The sequence below is a fragment of the Artibeus jamaicensis genome, unplaced genomic scaffold, assembly GCF_021234435.1.
Source record: "Artibeus jamaicensis isolate MK-2021 breed Jamaican fruit bat unplaced genomic scaffold, CSHL_Jam_final contig_332, whole genome shotgun sequence".
NCBI classification, from domain to species: domain Eukaryota; kingdom Metazoa; phylum Chordata; class Mammalia; order Chiroptera; family Phyllostomidae; genus Artibeus; species Artibeus jamaicensis.
In genome coordinates this window covers 23949827-23971949 of record NW_026521788.1, presented here as the reverse complement: position 1 = coordinate 23971949, position 22123 = coordinate 23949827, and the positions used below count along the sequence as shown (strand labels likewise).

The window sequence follows — 22123 nt, the reverse complement described above, 5'->3', positions numbered from 1 at the left end:
TTGTCTTTTCTCTTTAAATTTTTTTATTATTTTGTCTCTTTTTTTTTCTGATTTTTTTGGTGGTTGTTTTTATTCTTGGTGTTGGTTTGTTTTTGGTTGTTTGTTCGCAGTTGTTTTCAATTTTGTTTTGTATTGTCTGCTAAGCCTGTATAACAATTTGTATGATGTGGTTAGAGCTAAGCCATACAATCAGCAGTCCAAGGGTCAAGTTCACCCCTGAACAGGACAATAGCAATTAAGAACAAATTATAATTTGAGGGCCCACATAACCCACACAAGGGTCATTCCTAAAGCACCCAGCTCAGTTAACCTAGGCAACTGCACCACTAGCCCTCACAGGGCACCTACTACAGAAGGCCATGCCACCAAATCTGGAAGTCATAGCAGTTCTATTTAATATGTAGAAACAAATGCAAAGAGATAGCAAAAATGGGAAAACAAAGAAACAGGCCCAAAATGAAAGAAAAGGAGGAATTTCCAGAAAAAGAGCTAAATGAAATGGAGGTAAGTGATTTATCGGAACCAGAGTTCAAAGTAACGGTTATAAGGATGCTCAACAGCATGGAAAATGACATAGAAACCATGAAAAATAACAAGGTGGAAAGGAAGAATAATACCTGAAATACAGAATACAGTCAAACCTTAGCTCTCAAGTGTGTCCCATCTTGAACAATTTGGTTCTTGACTCGACAGCACTTTTCTGCTCAGTAGAACGTTGGTTTTGGAATGTAATTCAATTTGCGATTGGAGAGGTAGAGAGGGAAGAGTGGATATTCCTACTTCACTAATCAAGGATATGCTTGCGAAATGGGGAGAAATGCAAAGTTTTATTGAGAAATATCACCCTGACAAAGAAGTAGGAAACTGTGTGATAAACTTTTTCAGTGACAGTGCAGTGTTTCTTCAGGCAAGTGTTAAAACGCAGGCAGAAACAAACATTGGGTAGGTCTTTAGTGAGACAGAAGCCCCAGAAGCCCCAGACAAGTTCTAGTGGAGCTAGAGACAGAACAGAGAAAGACCCCTAGAAGAACAGTTACCTGACTTTTTATGGAAGGGGTCTTCCTTCCAAATAATAACTTCCCTCCATCCCTCCTCTCTGTGTCACTCATTAATGGCTCTCAACATTCAGTAAGTTCTAGTGTGTGCATAAATTTTCCTCTTTTACTGTACATTTCATTTCCTTTTTGTTAAATTTTCGTTTATATTTCATGTTCTTTTTTTTAAAGTGTTTATTTGTAGATCAAACATTACATTAGACATGTACTGTATATAAGAAAGGTTCAAACAGGGAATTATTTGGGGGTCTGGATTGGAATGATTCAGTTTACATGATTTGTAATGAGAAAAAATTGTGCAGTTTCTGAACAAATTGCTTCTTGAATAGCCTTCCAAAACTGATTATTCAAGAACTGAGGTTCCACTGTATACTAGAAGGAAAATAATCAGTAGGTTGGATGAGACAGAGAATTGAATCAGCAAATTAGACGACAAGGTAGAAAAAACATTCTTCTAACACTGACTAAACACTCAGAGCAGCAAAAGGGAAAAAAAGAATTAAAAAGCAGGAGCATAGTTTAAGGGATCTTTGGGACAACAAAACATAACAACTTCCACATCATAGGGCTACCAGAATGAGAAGAAAGAAAGCAAAGGGTAGAGAACCTGATTGAAAAAATAATGACAAAACTTCTCTACCCTGGTGAAGGAAAAAGCCACACAAGTTCAGGAAGCACTGAGTCCTAATCAGGGTGAACCCAAAGAGGTCCACACCAACACACATCATAATTAAAATGGCAAAGGTTAAAGACAAAGAGAGAATCTTAAAGGCTGCAAGAGAGAGGCAGTTAGTTTAACTACCTACAAGGGAGTTCTCATAAGGCTTTCAGCTGATTTTTCATCAGAAATACTACAGGCCAGAAGGGAATGGCATGAAGTATTCAAAGTAATGAAAAGCAGTGATCTGAATACAAAATTAAGCTATCCAGCGAGGTTATCATTTAAAATTGAACATGAAATAAAGACTTCAGACCCCCCCCAAAAAAGAGCAAAAACCCTAAAGGAGTTTTCGACCACCAGACCAGCATTGGGAGAAATGTTAAAGGGACTGCTCTAAGAAGAAGACGTATAGAGAAGGAGGAACTTAGAATTAAAATGGCACCAAGAATTAAAATGGCAATAAATAAGTGCTTATCAGCATTAACCTTAAATGTAAATGGATTAAATGCTCTATTCAAAAGACACAGTGGCTGAATGGATAAGAAAACAGGAACCATATGCTGTCTACAAGAGACCTACCTCAGAACAAAAGATTTACACAGGCTACAAGTAAAGGGATTGCAAAATATTCCATGCAATGGAAACAAAAGCTGGTGCAGCACTACTTTTATCTGACAAAATAGTCTTCAAAACAAAGGCCATAGCAAGAGACAAAGGCCACTACATAATGCTAAAGGGATCAGTACAACAAGAGGATATTACCCTGGTAATCATATATGCACCCACTATAGGAGCACCTAAATATATTTTAAAAAGAAAACTCTTGGTGGACTTTAAGAAAGAGATCGACAGCAGTAAGTCATAGTAGAGGACTTTAACACCCACTGACATCAATGGATACATCTTTCAGACAAAAAGTCAACAAGGGAACAGTGACCTTAAATGAAACACTGTATCAGATGGAATTAATTGATATTTACAGAACATTTTATCCCAAAGCATCAGAATATACATTCTTCTCTGGGCCCATGGAACAGTTTTGAAGACAGACCACATGTTAGGACATATTATAAGTCTTAACAAATTCAAGAAGATTGAAATCATATCAGACAACTCCTTGGATCAGAGTGGCATTAAACTAGAAATCAACTACAATTTTTAAAAACTCAGAAACATTCAAACGAATGTAGCTAAATACCATGTTATTAAATAATGAATGTGTTATCAAAGAGATGAAGGAAAAAATTAAAAACTACCAGGAAAAAAATGAAAGTGAACATATGACAACCCAAATCTACAGAACACAGCAAAAGCAACTATGGGAGGGAAGTTCATAGTATTACGGGTCTACCTCAAGAACAAGAAAAACCTCAAATAAACAATCTACCTCTGTACTTAAAAGATTTAGAAAGCAACAACAAGAAAGGCCCAGGATAAGTAGAAGGAAGGGAATGATACAGATGCAGGTGGAAGTAAATGATATAGCAACTAAAGAAACAATATAAAAGATCAATGAAACCAAGAACTGTTTCTTTGAAAAGATAAGTAAGATTGATGAACCCTTAGCCAGGCTCTTGATGAAACAAAGAGAGAAGAACCAAATAAAATAAAAAATGAAGAAGTGAAATAAGGAATATCACAGAAATACAAAGGCTTATAAGAAGATAGTATGAACAACTATATGCCAACAAATTGCAGAGCCTGGGTGAATGGACAAATTCCTAGAAACAATCTTTCAAAATTCAATTAGGAAGAATCAGACAACCTGAATAGACAGAAATCAGCTAATGAAATTGAAGCAGTAATCAAAAACACCCAGCAGACAAAAGACCTGGACTGGATAGCTCCACAGGCAGATTTTACCAAACATTCCTGAAGAACTAATACCTATCCTCAAAATGCTCCCAAAAATTCAAGAGGAGGAAGGACTCCCAAGCTCTTTTTAATAGGACAGCATTATCCTAATTCTAAAACACTGCAGATAAAGACACTACAAAGAAAGAAAATTATAGGCCAATATCCCTGTTGAATGTAGATTCTAAGATCCCCAACAATATTAGTATATTGGATCCAGCAGTACATTAAAAAGATCTTACAACATGATTAATTGGGATTTATTTGGGGGATGGAAGGTTGATACCATAGTCACAAATCAATAAATGTTATATATCACATAAAGAAACTGAAGGATAAAAATTATATGGTCATATCAATTGATGCAGAAAAAAGCATTTGATAAAACACACCATCCATCTATAATGAAAGCTCTCAGCAAAGTGGGAATAGAGGGGTCATACTTCACCACAATTAAAAACCATATATGAAAAACCTGCAGCCAACATCATACTCATTGAACAAACACTGAAAGTATTTCCCTGAAGATCTAGAATAAGGCAGGGCTAAGAGTTTTTACCACTCTTATTCAACATAGTACTGGAAGTCCTAGCTATAGCAATCAGACAATAAGGTGAAATAATAACAGGCATCCAGATTTAGGAAGGAGAATATAAAACTATTATTTACAGTATCATTTGCAGATGACATGATACTGTACATAGAAAACCCTAAAGACTCCAGCAAAAAAACTACTAGATTGAATAAATGAATTTGGCAAAGTAGCAGGATATAAAGTTTTTCCATTATTATTCTATTACAGTTCCAGTTTTTCCCCTTTTGCCCTTCTCAGCCCAGCCCGGTCCCCAAACATCAATTTGTTGTGTCATTTACTTGTGCATTCATTGGTTGTTTCTTTTATGTGCCTTTACTGGGGATCAAACCCACAACTGTGGCATAACAGACAATGCTCTATGCAACTGAGTGACCCAGCCAGGGCTAGGATACAAAATTAATTTCTAGAATTAGTGGCGCTTCTGTACACCAGTAATGACCTTTCAGAAAGAGAAACTAAAAAAACAATCCCATTTACCATTTCAACAAAAAGAAAAAAATAAGGTACCTAGGAGTAAACTTAACCAAGAAGGTAAAAGACCTGTACTTGGAAAAGCATAGGACATAAAGAAACAGAAGAGGGCACAAATAAGTAGAGCATATACCATCTTCATGGATTGGAAGAATTAATATCATTAAAATGTCCATGCTACCCAAAGCAATCTATAAATTAAATGCAATTCCTACTAAAATACCAAGGGCACATTTCACAGATCTAGAATAAATTTTATAAAAATTTATATGTAACCAGTAAAGACCTTGAAGGGTCTCAGCAGTCTTGAAAAAGAACAGAATTGGAGAGATCACAATACCTGATATTTACAAGAGCAAATATCTGGAAACAGCACAAGTGCACATCAGTACATAAGTGGATTTAAAAAACCACATTACATTTACACAGTGGAATAATACACAACTGTAAAAAAAAATGAGGAACTCTGACCCTTTGCAACAGCATGGATGGATCTGGAGAATATTATGTTAAGCGAAAGACAACTATATGATTTCACCCATATGTGGAATCTAATGAATAAAGTAAACTGATGAACAAAACAAAACCAGAGGCATGGACACATGGAACAGACTGGTATATTTCAGAGGGTATGGGTGTGGGGGACTACATGCATATGTGCCATTTCAGACATTTCCTAATAGTTTTATGATGGGTATTTACTACACATGCTTTATTTAAGGAAATCAAGCTCATTAGTAAAAAATTGTTTAGGGTGATCTTGGTTATTGGTAGATTCTAAATAACAATTTCTAGATAGTAGTTTTAAGAGCATACTTAGCACTTGGCAAGTAAGTTTGGGGTATTGAAATTTGGACTAGATCTGCAAGTATAAAAGCCCACTGAGATACTTAGGTTATTTATTCATATACTGGGTAATGTTTGTATGTGTGAGGATTGGTGGTTAGGGAATAAACTTACATTTAAAGCCTTGCTTGAAAGAGAATACTATTAATTGCTTTGGTATGATAGCAGCAATGGAGTTGTATTGTAGAGAAATAATGTCCTTAGGAAGTACTGTCTATAGGAGACTGAGATATCAATGACAGTGACTTACACTTCCTAAAAAACAATGTAAGTATTAATTCCAAAGACTGCTTACATTAACTTGATGGAATTACTAAATATTTTATCTACCTGATACATTTGTTTCTACTCCCACATGGTGATGTCACTGTCAAAATCCAAAATGAAGTCGCTAAAGAATAATTTTTTTGTTCAAAACAAAAAAAAGGACACTGACAACAATGTGATAAAGGTAGGAGTGGTGGTGGCTAGGTGGAAAGAGGCAAAGAGGGGGGATTGAGGACATCTGTGTTAGTGTCAACAATACAAAAATAACAAAGAAACAAACACAGAGAGGTAGCCAAAATGAGGAGACCTAGAAACATGTCCCAAATGAAAGAACAGAACAAAACCCTAGAAAAAGAACTAAGCAAAATGGAGACGAGCAATATACTAGATACAGAGTTCAAAACACTGATTATAAGGATCCTTAATGATGAGTAAGAACTTCAAGAAAGAGATAGGGAACAAAAATAGAATTAGAAAACATAGAAAAGAACTAGTCAGAAAATAAGAATACAATAACTAAAATAAAGAATAGGTTATTGGGAATAAACAGTAGAGTAGATAAAGCAGAGGATCATATCAGCAATTTTAATATAAGGAAGTGAAAAACACCCAATCAGAACAACAAAAAGATAAAAGAATCCAAAATGAGGATGGTCTATGGAAACACTGAGACAACATCAAGTATACCAGCATCATAGGGATGCCAGAAGGAGAAGAAAGAGAGCAAGGAACTGAAAACTTATTTTTTGGGGGGAGGGCAGCTTTACATTTATTTAAAAATTCTCATTATTATTTATTTTCATTATTTTTTTAAATTTTAAAATTAATTTTATTTAGTTATTTTTCAAGTACAGTGTTTTGTCTATTTTTCCCATCCCAGCCTCCCCCGCCCCTATATTGAAAACTTATTTGAAAAATAATGACAGAAAACTTCCTTGGTGTGGTGAAGGAAATAGACATACAGGCCCTGGAAGCTCAAAGAGCCCCACACGAAGACACATCATTATTAAAATTTCAAAAGTCAAAGACACAATTTTAAAAACATCAAGAGAAAAGCAGTTACTTATGAGGGAGCTCCCATAAGACTGTCAGTTGATTTCTCAACAGAAATTTTGCAGGCTAGTAGGGTTGGCACAAAATATTGGAAGTGGTGAACCCAAGAACCTGCAACTAAGATTACTCTACCCAGCAATGCTATCATTTAGAATTGAAGAAAGATAAAGTGCTCCCTAGACAAAAGAAAGCTAAAGCTAGTAAGTACCAAACCAGTATTATAAGAAATGTTATGGGAACATCTTAAAGAATAAGGAAAAGGAATTACAAAAATAAAATGGCAATAACTATATATCTATCACCAATTTATTTTTGTGCGCAGTCTGTTAATCATTTTTTTATTTTTCAATTATAGTAAACATACAATATTATATTAGTCTCAGGTGTACAGCCCAGTGATTACACCTTATATAACTTACTAAGTGATCGTCCCAGTAAATGTCATACCCATCTGATACCATAATTATTAAAATAGTATTGAATATATTCCCTATACCGTACTTTACATCCCCATTCTATTCTACTACACACTATTCTACAAAGACCAATTTGTACTTCTTAATCTCTTTACCATTTTCACCCATCCCCCCTATACCCCTTCCATTTGGCAACTGTCAAAATGTCCTCTGTATCTATGAGTCTGTTTCTGTTTTGCTTGTTTATTTTTTAGATTCAATTCTTGAGAGATATGTATTTATTGTCAGTTTATTCATATTTTTTATCTTTTTTTCTTCTTAATGAAGACCCCTTAACATTTCTTGTCATACTAACTTGTTGGTGATGAACTCCTTTAACATTTTCTTGTCTGGGAAGCTTTTTATCTGTCTTTGCATTCTAAATTACAGCTTTTCTGCGTAGAGCACTTTTGGTTGTATGTGCTTGCTTTTCACTACTTTGAATATTTCTTGCCACGTCCTTCTGGCCTGTAAAGTTTCTGTTGAGAAATCAGCTGAGAGTCTTATAGGGGCTCCCTTGTAGGTAACTAACTGCTTTTCTTTTGCCACCTTTAATACTCTCTTTTTCTTAAGCCAAGGGAAATAAGCCAGTCAGTGAAAGACAAATACCATGTGATCTCACTTATATATGGCATCTAATGAACAAAATTAACTAAGTAACAAAATAGAAGTAGAGACATAGATACATGGAACAGTGTGACATTGTGGGGTGGAGGGAGGCGGATGGGAATGGAGAAAAGAAGGTGAAGAAATTAGCCAAAGAACATATATGTATGACCAGTAAAGTAACTACATAGGGAAATATTGTCTGCTTTTTTTTTTCATTTTTGGTTTGTAACTTCTTTCTCTTTTTTATATGTTTTAAATGACAAATTCATAAAATAATCATTATAACTACATTAATGTTGATTCAAATTAGACTATCAATTTAAGATATTAATTGTAATTTCTCAAATTAATCCCTAAGAAAATACCCGAAAAACATACAGAAAAGGAAATGAGGTGAGAATAGAAATGTTATACTAGAAAATAAGTCGGCCAAACACAAAAGACAGCAACTTCAGAGGCATCAAGAAGTAAGAAAGATATGGCATGCAGAAAGCAAATTATAATATTGCTGGAGGTAGTCCTTTATCAGTAGTAACTTTAAATGTAAAGGAATTAAACTTGCTAATTAAGAGATTGACAGGAGAAAATCTATAATCTAATAGATAGTGTTTACAAAAGACTCACTTTAGATCCAAAGATACAAATAGGTGAAGATGAAGAGGCTAAAAATAGTAACCAAGAGAGCTAAGGTAATTATAATGATAATAGACAAAATTGATTTTAAGTAAGCAATTGTTACAAGAGACAAAGAAGGACATTATATAATGATATAAGGGTCAGTTCATCAAGAAGATATAACAGTGGTAAATATATACACACCAAATGACAGGCCCCCCCCCCACAATATATGAAGGAAACATTGACAGAATTGATGGAAGAAATAATTCAGTAATTATAATTGGAGACTTCAGTACTCCCATTTCAATAATGCATAGAACATCTAGACAGAATACCAATAAAAAAATAGAGGACTTAACACTGTATAGGGTACATGGGTCTTTCATAGTGCCCCATGCCAGAGTACACTCTGCCCTTAATCCACTGCCTGGCCTCTGACAGTAGGCTACAGGCACTGTAGCACAGTGGAAGAAAGAAAAAGGAATGAAACACTATAACCTGACTACACCTAACATACATTAGCACAACACTTCATTGAAGAGCAGCCAAGTACACATTCTTCTGAAGTTCACATCGAACATTCTACAGAATATACCAGATAGACCAAATGTTAATCTTCAGAGATGTGCCCTGTTAATCTACAAAACAAAGCTTAATTTTAAAAATTAAAGTGATATAAAGTGTCTTTTTCTGATTACAGTAAAATAAAGCTATATATCAATAACAGAAAGAAAACTAGAAATTTAATAAATATGAGGAAGTTAACACTTGAACACCAGTGATCAAGTAAGAAATCACAAGACAATTTAGAAGATAGTTGACATGAATGAAAAGGAAAACAGAATTTACTGAAACTTACGTGATGCTGCAGAAGCAATGCTGAAAGAGAAACATAGCTGTAAATACCTACATTTAAAAAGAACTCAAGTCAATTTTTTCTTAAATTTATATCTTATGAAACTAAAAAAAGAGACAAAAGTAAACAAAACCCAAAATAGTTGAAGTAAGGAAACAGTAAAAGTTAAAGCAGAGATAAATTAATGGAGAATAGAAAAACAATAGAATCAATTAAACAAAATGTTGGTTCTTTGAAAAGATTAACAAAATTGAGAAACTTGTATCTAGTCTCATTAGAAAAAAAGAAGTAAATAGCTAATATCTGAAGTGAAAGTGGAGATGTTTTTACCTACTTTATAGAAATGAAAAAGATTGTGAGAGAATACTATGAACAGTTGTATACCAATGAATTAGGTTACCTAGATGAAACTGAAAAATTCCTAGAAACACACAAACTACCAGAAGTGAAAAAGAACTCTTACAACTCAACAAAAAAAAAAACAACCCAAATAACAAATGGGCAAAGGACTTGAATAAACATTTCTTCAAACAAGATATACATATTTTCAGTATGCACATGAAAACATGAAATAACGCATGTTCTACCTTTGTCTCATATCTTTTTGAGTATCTGTAAGGTTTAAAATTAGGGATTTTTTAAAATTTCTATTTCTTGATTTATCTCTTTCTTTTGCAATCCAAGGTTTGTTTTCTTATGGCATGTTTCTAGAAAATGAAGCACATTTTAGACAAGGAGAATGTGTAGAAGCCAGAAATGCAAAAAGCTTACTCTGGGAGGGATGATCATTATAATACCCTGAACATAGCAAGATAAGGGCCTACACTAGAATGAATACCATAAGAACTGTAAAGAAAAGAACCGAGTAATTATAAACAAATACATGTAATTGGGAAATGATTTCTCCAGTCTAAAAAGTTGCACAGCACCCTGTTATTGAGCTAATTGTATGCTCCTTTGTAATGTTAATTATTCTACACATGTATCTTTGTTCAAGGCAGGGATTGTATCTTACTCATTCTTAATAGATATTTATTGATCAAGCACTATTCTAAATGCTAGGATAAAGTGGTCGGCAAAGACAAAAAATCCCTGCTCTCATGGGCACTTTACTTGTATCTTTGTGCTTAGAATTCAATGCTAAGTATTATCAAGGTAAATATTTATTATTTAACCAAATTTTAAAAGGTGATATTAAGTGGTCTATTTGTATCTGTTTAAGTGTGTTAACAAAAATTTCCTTTGATATTACACTCATCTTTCTTTAACTTAATACAAATAATTATTTTTATTGTATTTTACTGATTACACTATTACAGTTGTCCTGATTTTCCCCCTTTGCCCCTGTTCCACCAATTACCCCCAACTCCCTCAGGCAATCCTCACACCATTGTCCATGGGCATGCATATAAGTTTTTGTCTACTCCACTTCCTGTACTGCACCTTAAATCCCTATGGCTGTTCTGTAACTACTTATTCGTACTTCTTAATCCCCTCACCTCTTCACCCATGCCCCCACACTCCCCTCCCATTTGGAAACCATCAAAACACTCTGTATCCATGAGTCTGTCTCTGTTCTTGTTTGCTTAGTTTTTTAGATTCAGTTCTAAAATTCATAGTTTTGATCGTCTTCATTTTCTTGAATAAATCCCTTTAACATTTCATATAATAATGGTTTGGAGATGATGACTCCTTTAGTTCCTTGTCTGGGAAGCTCGCTATCTGCTCTTCAAATCTAAATGACAACTTTGCTAGGTAGAACAGTTTTGGTTGTAGGGCCCTGCTTTCCATGACTCTGAATGTTTCTTGCCAATCCCTTCTAGCCTGAAAAGTTTCTTTTGAGAAATCAGCTGAGAGTCCTATGGGAATTCCCCTGTAGGTAACTTAATTCATGTCTCTTGCAGCTTTTAAGATTCTCTCCTTATCTTTAACCTTTGGCATTTAAATTATGATGTGTCTTGGTGTGGGACTCTTTGCATCCATCTTATTTGGGACTCTGTGCTTCCTGGACCTTCATGTCTATTTCCTTAACAAAATTAGGGATGTTTTGTTTCATTATTATTTCAAATACACTTAAAAATTAAAATGCACTTCTTACTTTCTCTTTTCCTTCTGCCGCCCCTATGATGCAAACGTTGGACCTCTTGAAGTTTTCACAGAGGCTGCTTATACTATCCTCAATATTTTGGATTCTTTTTTTCTTCTTATTCTGAATGGCTGTATTTTTCTTCCTTATGTTCCAAATCATTAATTTGACTCTTAGCCTCATCAATACTCTTGTTGTTTCCCTGTAACTTGTTCTTTATTTCAATGAGTGTATCCTTCATTTCTGACTGGAATTTTTTTATGCTGCTGAGGTCCTCAGTAAGTTCCTTGAGCATCCTTAGAACCAGTGTTTTGAACTTTGCATCAGATAGATTACTGATACTCTTTTTTTTTAGTTCCTTTTCTGGAGTTTTGATCTGTTCTTTCATTTGAGCCCTGTTTCTTTGTCTCCTCATTTTGGTAGTCTTCCTGTGTTTGTTTCCATGTATTATGTAGAGCTGCTATGACTCCGTGTCTTGGTATCATGGCCTAATGTAGTAGGTGTCCTGTAGGGTCCAGTGACACAGCCTCCCCTATCATCCAGGCCGGGTACTTGAGGTATGCCCTTCATGTAGGCTGAGTACACCCTCCTCCTGTAGTTGAGCCTTGATTGCTTTTGGCCAGTCAGCTGCAAGAATTGGCTGTGAACACATTACCCCCCCCCCACAACCTCTAACCTCCGTGGATGATAAGCTGTGCAGGGGCAGGGTGCTGGTGCTCCATTGTGGTCTGCAGCTGTCCACTGGGTACACTAGCCTTGGGGTTTCCCAGGTGATGCAGACCAAGGTCAACCCCCACCTGTGTTTTGCTCAGGGATACCCTGTCTGAACTATAAGCAATCTGAGATGGCTGCTACTTGTACTGGGCTTAGAGATTCCCAGGTGAAGCCACACTGTGAATCTAGGCTCACTGCTGCTAGTGCTGCGCCTGGGACAAATTCAGAAGTGGTAAGGGGTCTGGGCTTCACTAAGGCCAGCTGTTGCTTGTTTGAGAGGATTTAGGAAGTTGTGCATGATGAGCTAAGACTAACCATTCATATGGAAAAGCAGTTTGGGTAGGACTGTAAATTGGGTGTGGCGAAGCCTCTGGGGATCTCCAAGGTGGGTCAAACAGTGTTAGCCAGGTTGATGGAGTCACAGATATGGCACCAGCTTGCCTGCTCTGTGGCTCTGTGCAGTGAGGGTTTAAACAAGGGACAACGGCCTCTGCTCGCCTTGATGCCAGACACTTCGGTTTCTCCCTGTGTACCACTGGTGCCTTTCAAGCTGCTGCTACCGTGGTGCTGGAGCTCAGAGGGTGTGAGTTTGAGTATGTGAATCCTTGTGTGGGTTCTTTAAGAGGAACTGCTTGGGTCTCTAGAAGTTTCTTCCACCGACTCAGTCCCTGCTGGTTTATGCAGCCAGAAGCTGTGGGGACTTATCTTCTTGGCACTGGAATCCTGGGTTGGGGGACCTGGTATGGGTCTGGGACTCCTCACTCCTCCTCTCCTGAATTTTTATCTACGTGGATGTTGGACCAGCATGTTCTACGTCTGCGCCCCTCCTACCAGTCCAGATGGATGTGGTTTCTTTAATTCCATAGTTGTCAGACTTCCATTCAACTGCATTTCTGATGGTTCTGAGTGATGGTTCTATATTTTAGTTGTAATTTTGATGTGGTTATGTGAAAAGGTGAGCCATGTCTGCCTATGCCATCATCCTAAGTGGAAGTTGGAAAGCCTTTTTGATACAAATAATTATTGTGTATTCAGATTAAATTAATATTCCTCTCCTTATTTAGAGGTAATTAGCACCTTGATGTAATGAAAAGAACACCCCCCCAGGGGGAATCGAGGATTTCAGTTGGCTCTACTGTTGAATATGCTTGCATATGAATTTCACCCTCTTTGTCCTCTCAGAGCCTCCCTTCTCATATGTAAAGTACAACGTTAGTATCTTTTAGCATTTATACTTTTGAGTCTGAAAATGGGACAGAATTTTCATTCTTGTGGCCTTGAAATAATATTTGGCTAAAGTATCTAGTACATTTAATTGTCAACATGTTTCATTTGAGATGAATCAGTGACTAATTTTTTTCTCTTTTACAGACTTGGGCCTGGATCAGTATATAATAAAACGCTTTGATGGAAAGGTGAGCAAATTATGACATGTGTTTATCCTGTTTGCTAAGAATATTTTGAAGTTCCTCTAGAATTATTTGTGAGAGATTTCTGAATATATCTGATCATAAATGTTGTTTAGGTTGGGAGGCCTGTAAGAGCTTCAGAATCTTCTACAGAAAGAGTCACATAGAAGTTTCTTCTATATTTATCCATAAAAGATAATACTCACGAGTTGCCTGCCCTTTATATTAAGGGCTAATTCAGTGTAAGTTGACATTTGACTTTTCATTCAAAAGCCTCAAAAGTTAACAAGCCCCCCAATACGACATTGCTTTTGAAAGCAGCCGTCTGATTTGACCTGACCCTCCTCAGACTTCAGTAGTATGTAGCGGTCATCTTAACCAGAAAATTGAGGAAGTCCTTACTAGTGCTTTCATGATAATTATGAATACCACTCCAGATTTACATGTTTGCATTTACTTACTTTCAATTCTTTATTTTATGCCTGAATGAATCGCATAATAAAATCATTAAGTATAGAAAATGAAACTTTCAATATTGTTATGTCAAAGCAGTTAGTTAAACATGTTTTTCCTTTTCAGGCTGAATTCTCCAAAAAGAGAAAGAATATATTGCATAGGGTCAGAAAAAAAAGTAAATGGTCAATTTCAAAGAGGAGGAAGAAAGAAGAAAGAGCTAGGAATGGCTCTGTTAAGCATGAAGTGAAAGGACTCAGAAGGAAAGTCATGAAGTGGCTGAAAAAGGCAGGACCACAAAAACTAGTTCAGATGAGTAGAGGTCAGGGTTAGTAGAAACTGATCTTGCAGGAATATGTCAATTCTGCATTGTTATGTAAACTCCATACACCAATACAGTGAAGATATAAGTGTGCCACGGTCTTTTGCGCAAGTGGAAAGAATGAGTGGTTGTAAGAACTGAGAGATCCCAGCCAAGGCTTCCAGCTTAAAAATTACCTTTTCTATTCAGGTGGCACAGTACCTCCATCTGTGACATGGCCCTCTTTTTAAAGTCACATAATCTAAAAGGAACAATGATAGAAAATAAAAGGCACTGGACTCAATGTTAGGAGACCTAGGTCCAGTGTCCTGGCTCTGCTTTGGGACAGCCATTTCTTCTTCCGATTCTTTGTGTCTCTGCTTCATGTATGATCAAGTACCATTTATGTGTTAGAGGCTATTTGCAGACACTGGTGTCAGGGTTTGATTCGGAGCCTCTGGCAAGTCAGGCCCCTCCCTGTCTTAATCTGTTTTTGTGTCACTCAGAGTCCAGCATATGCCTGTCAAACAGGAGGTGACCAGTATATATTTAAGGGCTTGGAAAAATCAGATAGTCAATCACATATTCCTTGGAGGTATGACTCACTAAGTCAGTGATATCCTACAGCAAAATCAACTTAACAAATCACTTTTTTTGGTCGCTGAAAGAATTAGAGTAGCATGAGAATTTACTGCTCTGTGGCTGTATATGTGTAAGTCTGAAAACACGTAAAGAAGTTGAATGTGTGTGACTTGAACAGCAGATTTACCTAAGTGGCATTTCCATTTTTAGAGGTCCCCCAAATATAAAATCCCCAATGATACCTCATGTTTTATACATGATTTTTAATTTTTTCTGTTTCTATTCACTAGACACTAAAAATTTGCAGCTTTTGACAAGACTGATGAGCTCCCCCTTTGTTTAAATTGTATTTAATTTATGAGCTCTACGTTTCTTATCATTGGTGTCACTTGCATTTTTTGATATCCACTTATTTTTATAAAATAGCAAGAGTGAAATGCAATAAAATGTTGAAGCATCTGAGTGCCCACCTTGATGTGGAGATTAACTGTCAGTGCCTCTATCTTTGGAAGGCAGACTTTCCAGATTATAATTGCAAATGTTTGTGCACTAAAGCATAAAATTCTGAAATCAAAGTGGGAAAGGCAAGATTCAGGTATATTAACGCACAGTGTTCGAAAGTATGATTCGTATGGTGGAGAATAGAAGCAGGGAAGAGTCGTATAAGGGGGTGTAGAATTAAGCCAGGGATCCCAAGGTAACCAGCTTCTCCCCTAGCAGAAGTGCACACAGATTTCCCTTCCATCCCTGTTGTGATGTGCATACTTAATACCTTTGCTGGGTTCTTCATGTAAATCTTATTTTAATTTCCATCTAATATATTCTTAAGGTCTTGTTTTGTGATAAAGGTTATGCTTCTTAAGTAGGATTTTTAAACCAAGTTCACTAACTCTTTCTGAATTGTCTTTTATTTCAGATGAAGCTTAAATAGTTAGCTTTGGCCCTGGCTGGTGTAGCTCAGTGGATTGAGCAAGGGCCTGCGAACCAAACAACTGCGGTTCGATTCCTAGTTCAGGGCACATGCCTGGGGTGTAGGCCAATTCCCAGCAGGGGATGCATGAGAGGCAACCATACATTGATGTTTCTCTCCCTCTCTCCTTCCCTTCCCCTCTAAAGATAAATAAATAAAATCTTTAAAAAAATAAATAAATAAAAGTTAGTTTTGATACTGTTTTTAAGCCTTACTATAACAAAGAGCGCAAAATTTCATTGTGTTTAATCAGTTTAGATATTTTTCCTAGGATTTTTACCATGTATAAAAGCCTTTACTTGATAACTGTAAGGACCAACCCTTACTCAGCTATCAATTTTCTTGTTTCTCTCTGGATCTGCATGACTCTCTTACTGTCTCAGTCAGGAAATCTTAATTCTTAAGTAAAGTTTCTAGTGTATATAAGTCCTAAAACAGTTACTGAATTGTCAAAAAATCAGATTTGTGGTAATTGTAGTAAATTTCATACATGATGGCCAGGAATTTAGTAGAAATCTAACAACCTAGGGGGATTTTCCTTTTTGACTTGATTTGATTTTTAAATGGGCAATTTTCTCTCTCTTTCTTTTTTAACTTGGAAGATAAACTAGTTATGAACTGCTTAGAGAAAAAATATTGACTCTCATTTCATGCCCCATTCTTTTAACTTTTAACACATCATTTAATAAAGTCTGTTGTTTGAACAGTAAGAAACACTAGCCTATTTTGATTGCCTTCTAATTGAATCGCACTTTACCCTTTTTGTCATTGAAAGCAAAAACAAATGTAGAAATAGTATCATATCCTGGGGTTTTTTCTCATGTACATTTGAATTTTATACAATCTCCAGAAGCAAAGTAGGAAAGAATGGTCCAACTGATACAGACAAATAATTGGATAGTTATTTCTTGAGTTGACACCCTCTTTTCTCCTATTCTATTTGACTAGAAAATTCCCTCAAGAAGTAAATGAAACATTCTTGTTTCAGTAAAATTGATAGTCAGTAAAACTGAATTGGATTAAGCGCCTTTTGAATTTGGGGGAGGATCTTTTTCCAGAGCCCATTGCTACCTTATGTTAATGTGTCTTACTACTCTGAGAATACTGGCAGTTGCCTTTGTACCAAAGCCATGAAATGCATTATTAGTGGCTCTTGCCTCATTTACACATTTCCAAACAATCTACTAACACAGGCTGTGCATAAAGAGGCTATAGTCAATAGCCTTTGGTTTTAAGAATTTACTTGGTAGACAAGTGTTATTTTTAAAAATACTATATTCAGACTAAAGTTTAAAAATCTCAAAGCTGGAAAGAGTTCAGATTTTGTTAAAGGATATTTGAAAATCACGATACATAGTACATTAGCATTATTATGCAGATGATAATATAAGTTATGGTCTGGCTTTTGTTTTAGTGAAACATGTCACAAATGAAACACACACACCAGCAATGTGCAGTATCTGTGCATCTTTCTTGTGACTTGGTATTTCTGGATTATTTCTTTAATAAAAGCTATATTTTTCTGGGTTTAATTTTATCATATAATAATTGGTCTATGAAACAAAGTACAACTTCTAAATGAATCCTTTCTCTTGTATAATTGTCAAACATTTCTCTCATTTGATCATTTAGTTGCTGTCTTTTATTGGTGGGACCTACACCCTTCATTTCCCAGGTTTTCTTAACTCTCCCTTTTTTCTCAGCATGGCAAAGATAGAAATTAAGTTTTGTATTTTCTGTTTCTATTGCTTGTAATAAAAGTCACTTTATATCAGATACCACCAGGGTATTTTTTTTAAGTTATAGTAGAAAACTTTATGATCTAGATAAAATTGTTTAAGCTAAGAATACCAATATTCCAGAGTTTTCCTGTAATCATCTTCTCTCTTCTGAAAACTTTAAAGTTCACGTTCTTTTTTTCAGATAACAAGGAATTAATTGCTCATTGGAACTAATTGCCCATTACTATCCTTCCATCATATATTTTTTCAGAAAAATAGATTTTTAAATTCTTTTCTCTTTATCGAGTTCCCTTTTCCCCCAGGATCTCCTGAACATTTCAGAAATGGTGCCTCTGGATTGAGTTTATGTAATATTTGTAATTATAGCCCCCTTAGAATCAATTTGGAAGAAAGAATTTACAGTGTGTTATTTCCATCTCCTTGATGATGCAAACCAGAATATTCACATAGAACAGGAGAATATTTTATATCAAATTAAAGTGAAATTGTCCACATTTAGGTAAAGGAAATAAAAGTATAGTTAAAGTCTAGAAAGGGAAATACCGATTACAGTGTTTATAGCAGAAAAGATAATCAGCAGCAAAAAAGTTGGGAACCATAGTTAAAAATCAAAGTTTTAATATAACTCAATGTTTTTAATTGCTTACTAGGTAAAAATTATTTTAAAATATTAATAAATGAACTTTCTTTGTTAATTGTTTATTTTTCCATTACCATTTAATCTCCTTATACCCACCTCCCCCCAGCAATCACCACACTGTCGTCCATGCCATTCCCTTTAGGAGTAAGACTGACTTCCCCAGGGTGAGTGTGGGCACACGTGTTCCTTTTACTGCTTTATTCAAGTTGTGATTATTTACTTCATATCACAGATAAAATATGAATCTGGAATAGGATCAAGTATAGTATTATTCTTTAACATATATAGTAAGTTATGTGAGGGCTTTCCTGTCTTCTAAGAGTGAAATGTATTGCAGATCAAGAAAATATAAATTAGCCCTGGGTGGTGTGGCTCAGTGGATTGAGCATTGGCCTACAAACTCAAAGGCTGCTGAATCAATTCCTGGTCAGGGCACATGCCTGGATTGTGGGTGTGTGAGAGGCAACCAGTCGATGTTTCTCACACATTGATGTTTTCTCTCCCTCTTTTTCTCCCTCTCTCCCCTCTCTCTAAAAATAAATAAATAAAATATTTTTTAAAAGAAAGAAAATGTAAATTAGGAGAGGGTGGACTGAAATTCTCATGGAGCAGAATTTGATAAATCTTTACATTTATCTGAACTGCTTTAATTCTCAAATTTATGTAGCAGATTATGATACTCTTATGAATTCTGAATTGTTCATTAAGTGCATCTCTCTCTCTCTCTCTCTGTCCCCCCTCCCCCCTCCTTTAACTTCCAGAGAATTCAAACTAGTCAAGTCTAAATTCTTGACAAATCGATATGTTCATTCGGGTTTTTCTACTGATCAATATGAATATATGGGCAAAATTTAATGGTTTTTGCTTCATATTTTTTGATCCATGTTTTCATTTGCCCTATCAATCCCATCATTAAAGGAGGGTATATCACTTGTGTTCTCTTTTTTTTAATAATAGGAAAATTCTTGCTTAAAAAAAAAAACTATAACAGATTCCAGGAGAATGCACAAAGTATTTTAGTTCCTTGAAGCCTGGAGTTCTCCACAATGATTTCATAGTCACATATTATTCTAGAGGTAATGATTTAGCCCTTTTAGAAAAAAAAATGAACAATTCATGGATAAACATTGTTATCCGTGTTTTATTTTTCCAGTTTAAAGCAAGCTCTGTAAATGACAAATGCTTGACTCCACTTGCCTCCTGAGGTAATTATCACCGATAATAATATGAAAAAGAAGAGATGAAGCTTTTTGAGTGTTTATTATGTGCCGAGCACCAAGTTCTTACACATAGTAACACGTTTAATCTATGCAACTACTCTTTTAGATAGCTTACTATTTTTATTATCATTTTAAAAATAAGAAATTGAAGTGCACAAAAGTTAAGTAACTTAATCCTTTTTTTTTTAACTGAGCTCATACTGCTAGTAAGTGGTAGAGCCAGGCTTCCAAACTGGTAGCCTGGCTCCAGAATTCGCCACGTCGAGTGCTGTGCTATACTATCTTCTTCCATGTATCTAAGCTATTTGTTTATATGATCTCTTTGTAAATAGAAATTTCTCTGATTGCTTGTGTGTTAAATATAGCATCATTTGAGTGAGGCCTCTCATCTAGTCAGTCTTTAGAGGAGCAAAAGTTTAGAATGTAATTCTGTTGGCAAAGTGAACTCAGGAACTGATTCAGCATTTTCAAGAAATCCTTTGACACCTGCTGCAATTTCCTCTGACTTTTAGTCTCAGATTTTTTCATCTTCTTCCTTTCTTATCCAAGGTCTTTAAATTATTTTAAAACCACTTTCTCGTTTTTCTTTCCATAAATTAGCAATTTACTTCTTTTGTACATACCACAGACCTAAGAAAATCTGGTTTTAGTCTCTGAAATACTTTTCTAGGGATTTCCATTTCGAGAGTCTTGGTATTTGACAACTATATATAAAAGATTTATCGGTATTGTAGTATGCTGAATTGAGGATGAAAAATACGTTGTGGATTGCTGAACTTCTTAGTGTATAATAATAGTGCAGGATGAAAAGAATGCGACTTGGCATATAGGCAACCCTGTGTTCAATATGGACTCTGCCACATACTTGATGGGTAACCTTGGGCAAGAGACCACTTAAACCTGAGTCAGTTACCTTCTCAGTAAAATCAGGACAATAGGTAAAGTACCTCGCTGTAGTACAAATTGCAACTATTTTGCATGACTTTGAGCATTTTACTCTATTTATGGAAGGAGTTAGCGCCTTATAATAGAATATATAGATATATAATAGAATATATATATATATATATATATATTCTTTCTTGGTTTGTGTGAAATGCTACAGAATAGCATATCCTAAGCATAATTACTCTCTCCATGCTTCTTTCCTTCCCAGTTAGATCGGGTGTAAAGATCTACTTGTGCTTGTAATGAGTAGTTGACTGGGATTAAATAGCTAGGCCCTGAACTGAAGAGAGAACTCTATTTTGTCTTCTCATATCTGAGCGGTTCTCTGTGCACAGTGATTCATCTCACCCCTGTCACATCAATTCTAGCCTTAGGCTTATAAATTGCTAAAAGCACTTTTTAAAAGATTTCATTTATTTATTTTTAGAGGGAGTGGGAGGGAGAAAGACAGGGAAACATTGTTGGGCAAGGGAAACAGTGATAGGGAACCTGGCCCGCAACCAGGCATGTGCCCTAACAGGACATCAAACCCGTGACCTTTTGGTTTGCAGGATGACTCTGCTGAGGAGGGGGACCTACTGGAGTGATGATGATAATGAAGATCAGGGGCTGGATGACAAGCTAGAGTTGATCAAGGATGATGAAAAAGAGGCTAAGGAAGAAGAGGATGACTCTTAAGCACATAGCGGGGTTTAGAAATCTTGTCCCATTATTTCTTTATGTAGGTGCTTGTCTTAAGATCAAAATTTTCACCAGATCCTCTCCCCTAGCATCTTCAGCACATGCTCACAGTTCTCTCCATCCTTGTTCTTCCCATTCATTCATATTGTCCTGCACCTAGTCCATTTTCACTTCCTTTGACACTCCTATTAGTTAAGCCTTACCTTGTAATTTTTGCTTTTAATTTTGATACCTCTTTATGACTTAATAATAAAAAGGAAATATGGTTTTTATCTATTATATCTAAAATAATCTCTTGTTATACAGGGAGTGCAGTTCTTTTCATTCATATATGAGTTAAGCAGTTGCTTCCCTAACTGCAAAGGCAGTCTCATCAATTGAGTAGCACCTGAGAGCATCTTTGAGTTGGAGGTGTTTGTGTTAACCTCTGTGACCTCTAAGAGTGCTATGTGGGACTCTTCAACACAAACCTAACAATATGTTTTTGTGAATGAGAGTTGGCATGTCAATGCATCCTTTAGGAAAATAATTAGTGTAATAGTCTTAAGGTTTGTTTTCTGACATTGATATGACAGATTATTTTTGTGAACAGTCTGATATTTGGGACCTTTTTTCCTCACAACAAACATTTCCCTAATAAACCAGGAATTTGGAAGAAAAAAAACCCTGTTTTTTTTTGTATTTACTTCAAATTCTTTGTTTCACAGTAGGCTCTACAAAACCCCTAGAATGCATCAAATACATTTTCCTTTGAGTCCTAGTCATTAGTATGCATACCAACACACCACTCAAAGCATATTTCATTGGAGTGAGTGTCGTATTAAGGAGACAGGTAACTTTGATGTGGGGTGGAAAGTCTTGCAAAACTGCTTTTATGTCCTAGTGAAAAACATTGGGACGTTGGGAAACACATTAAGCCTTTTCATCAATACTTTGTGTCTAGTTGATGCCCTTTTTTGAGATTTTTGTTGTGTGCTAAATTGTTTTATCCTTAAACAGAAGAGGTTCAAACAGGTCAAGATTTTAGGGAAATTGAA

At 35.7% G+C, this 22123-nt stretch overlaps 1 protein-coding gene across 1 annotated transcript in view; it reads left to right on the top strand.

Moving 5' to 3' along the window:
- The window catches only part of MICU1 (mitochondrial calcium uptake 1), a 236970-nt gene that overhangs the window by 83147 nt on the left and 131700 nt on the right, over nucleotides 1-22123 (top strand). Inside the window, exon 5 of the mRNA XM_037130527.2 lies at nucleotides 13512-13555. Coding sequence (XP_036986422.2) covers nucleotides 13512-13555 — 44 coding nt within the window. The remainder of the gene's footprint in view (nucleotides 1-13511; nucleotides 13556-22123) is intronic.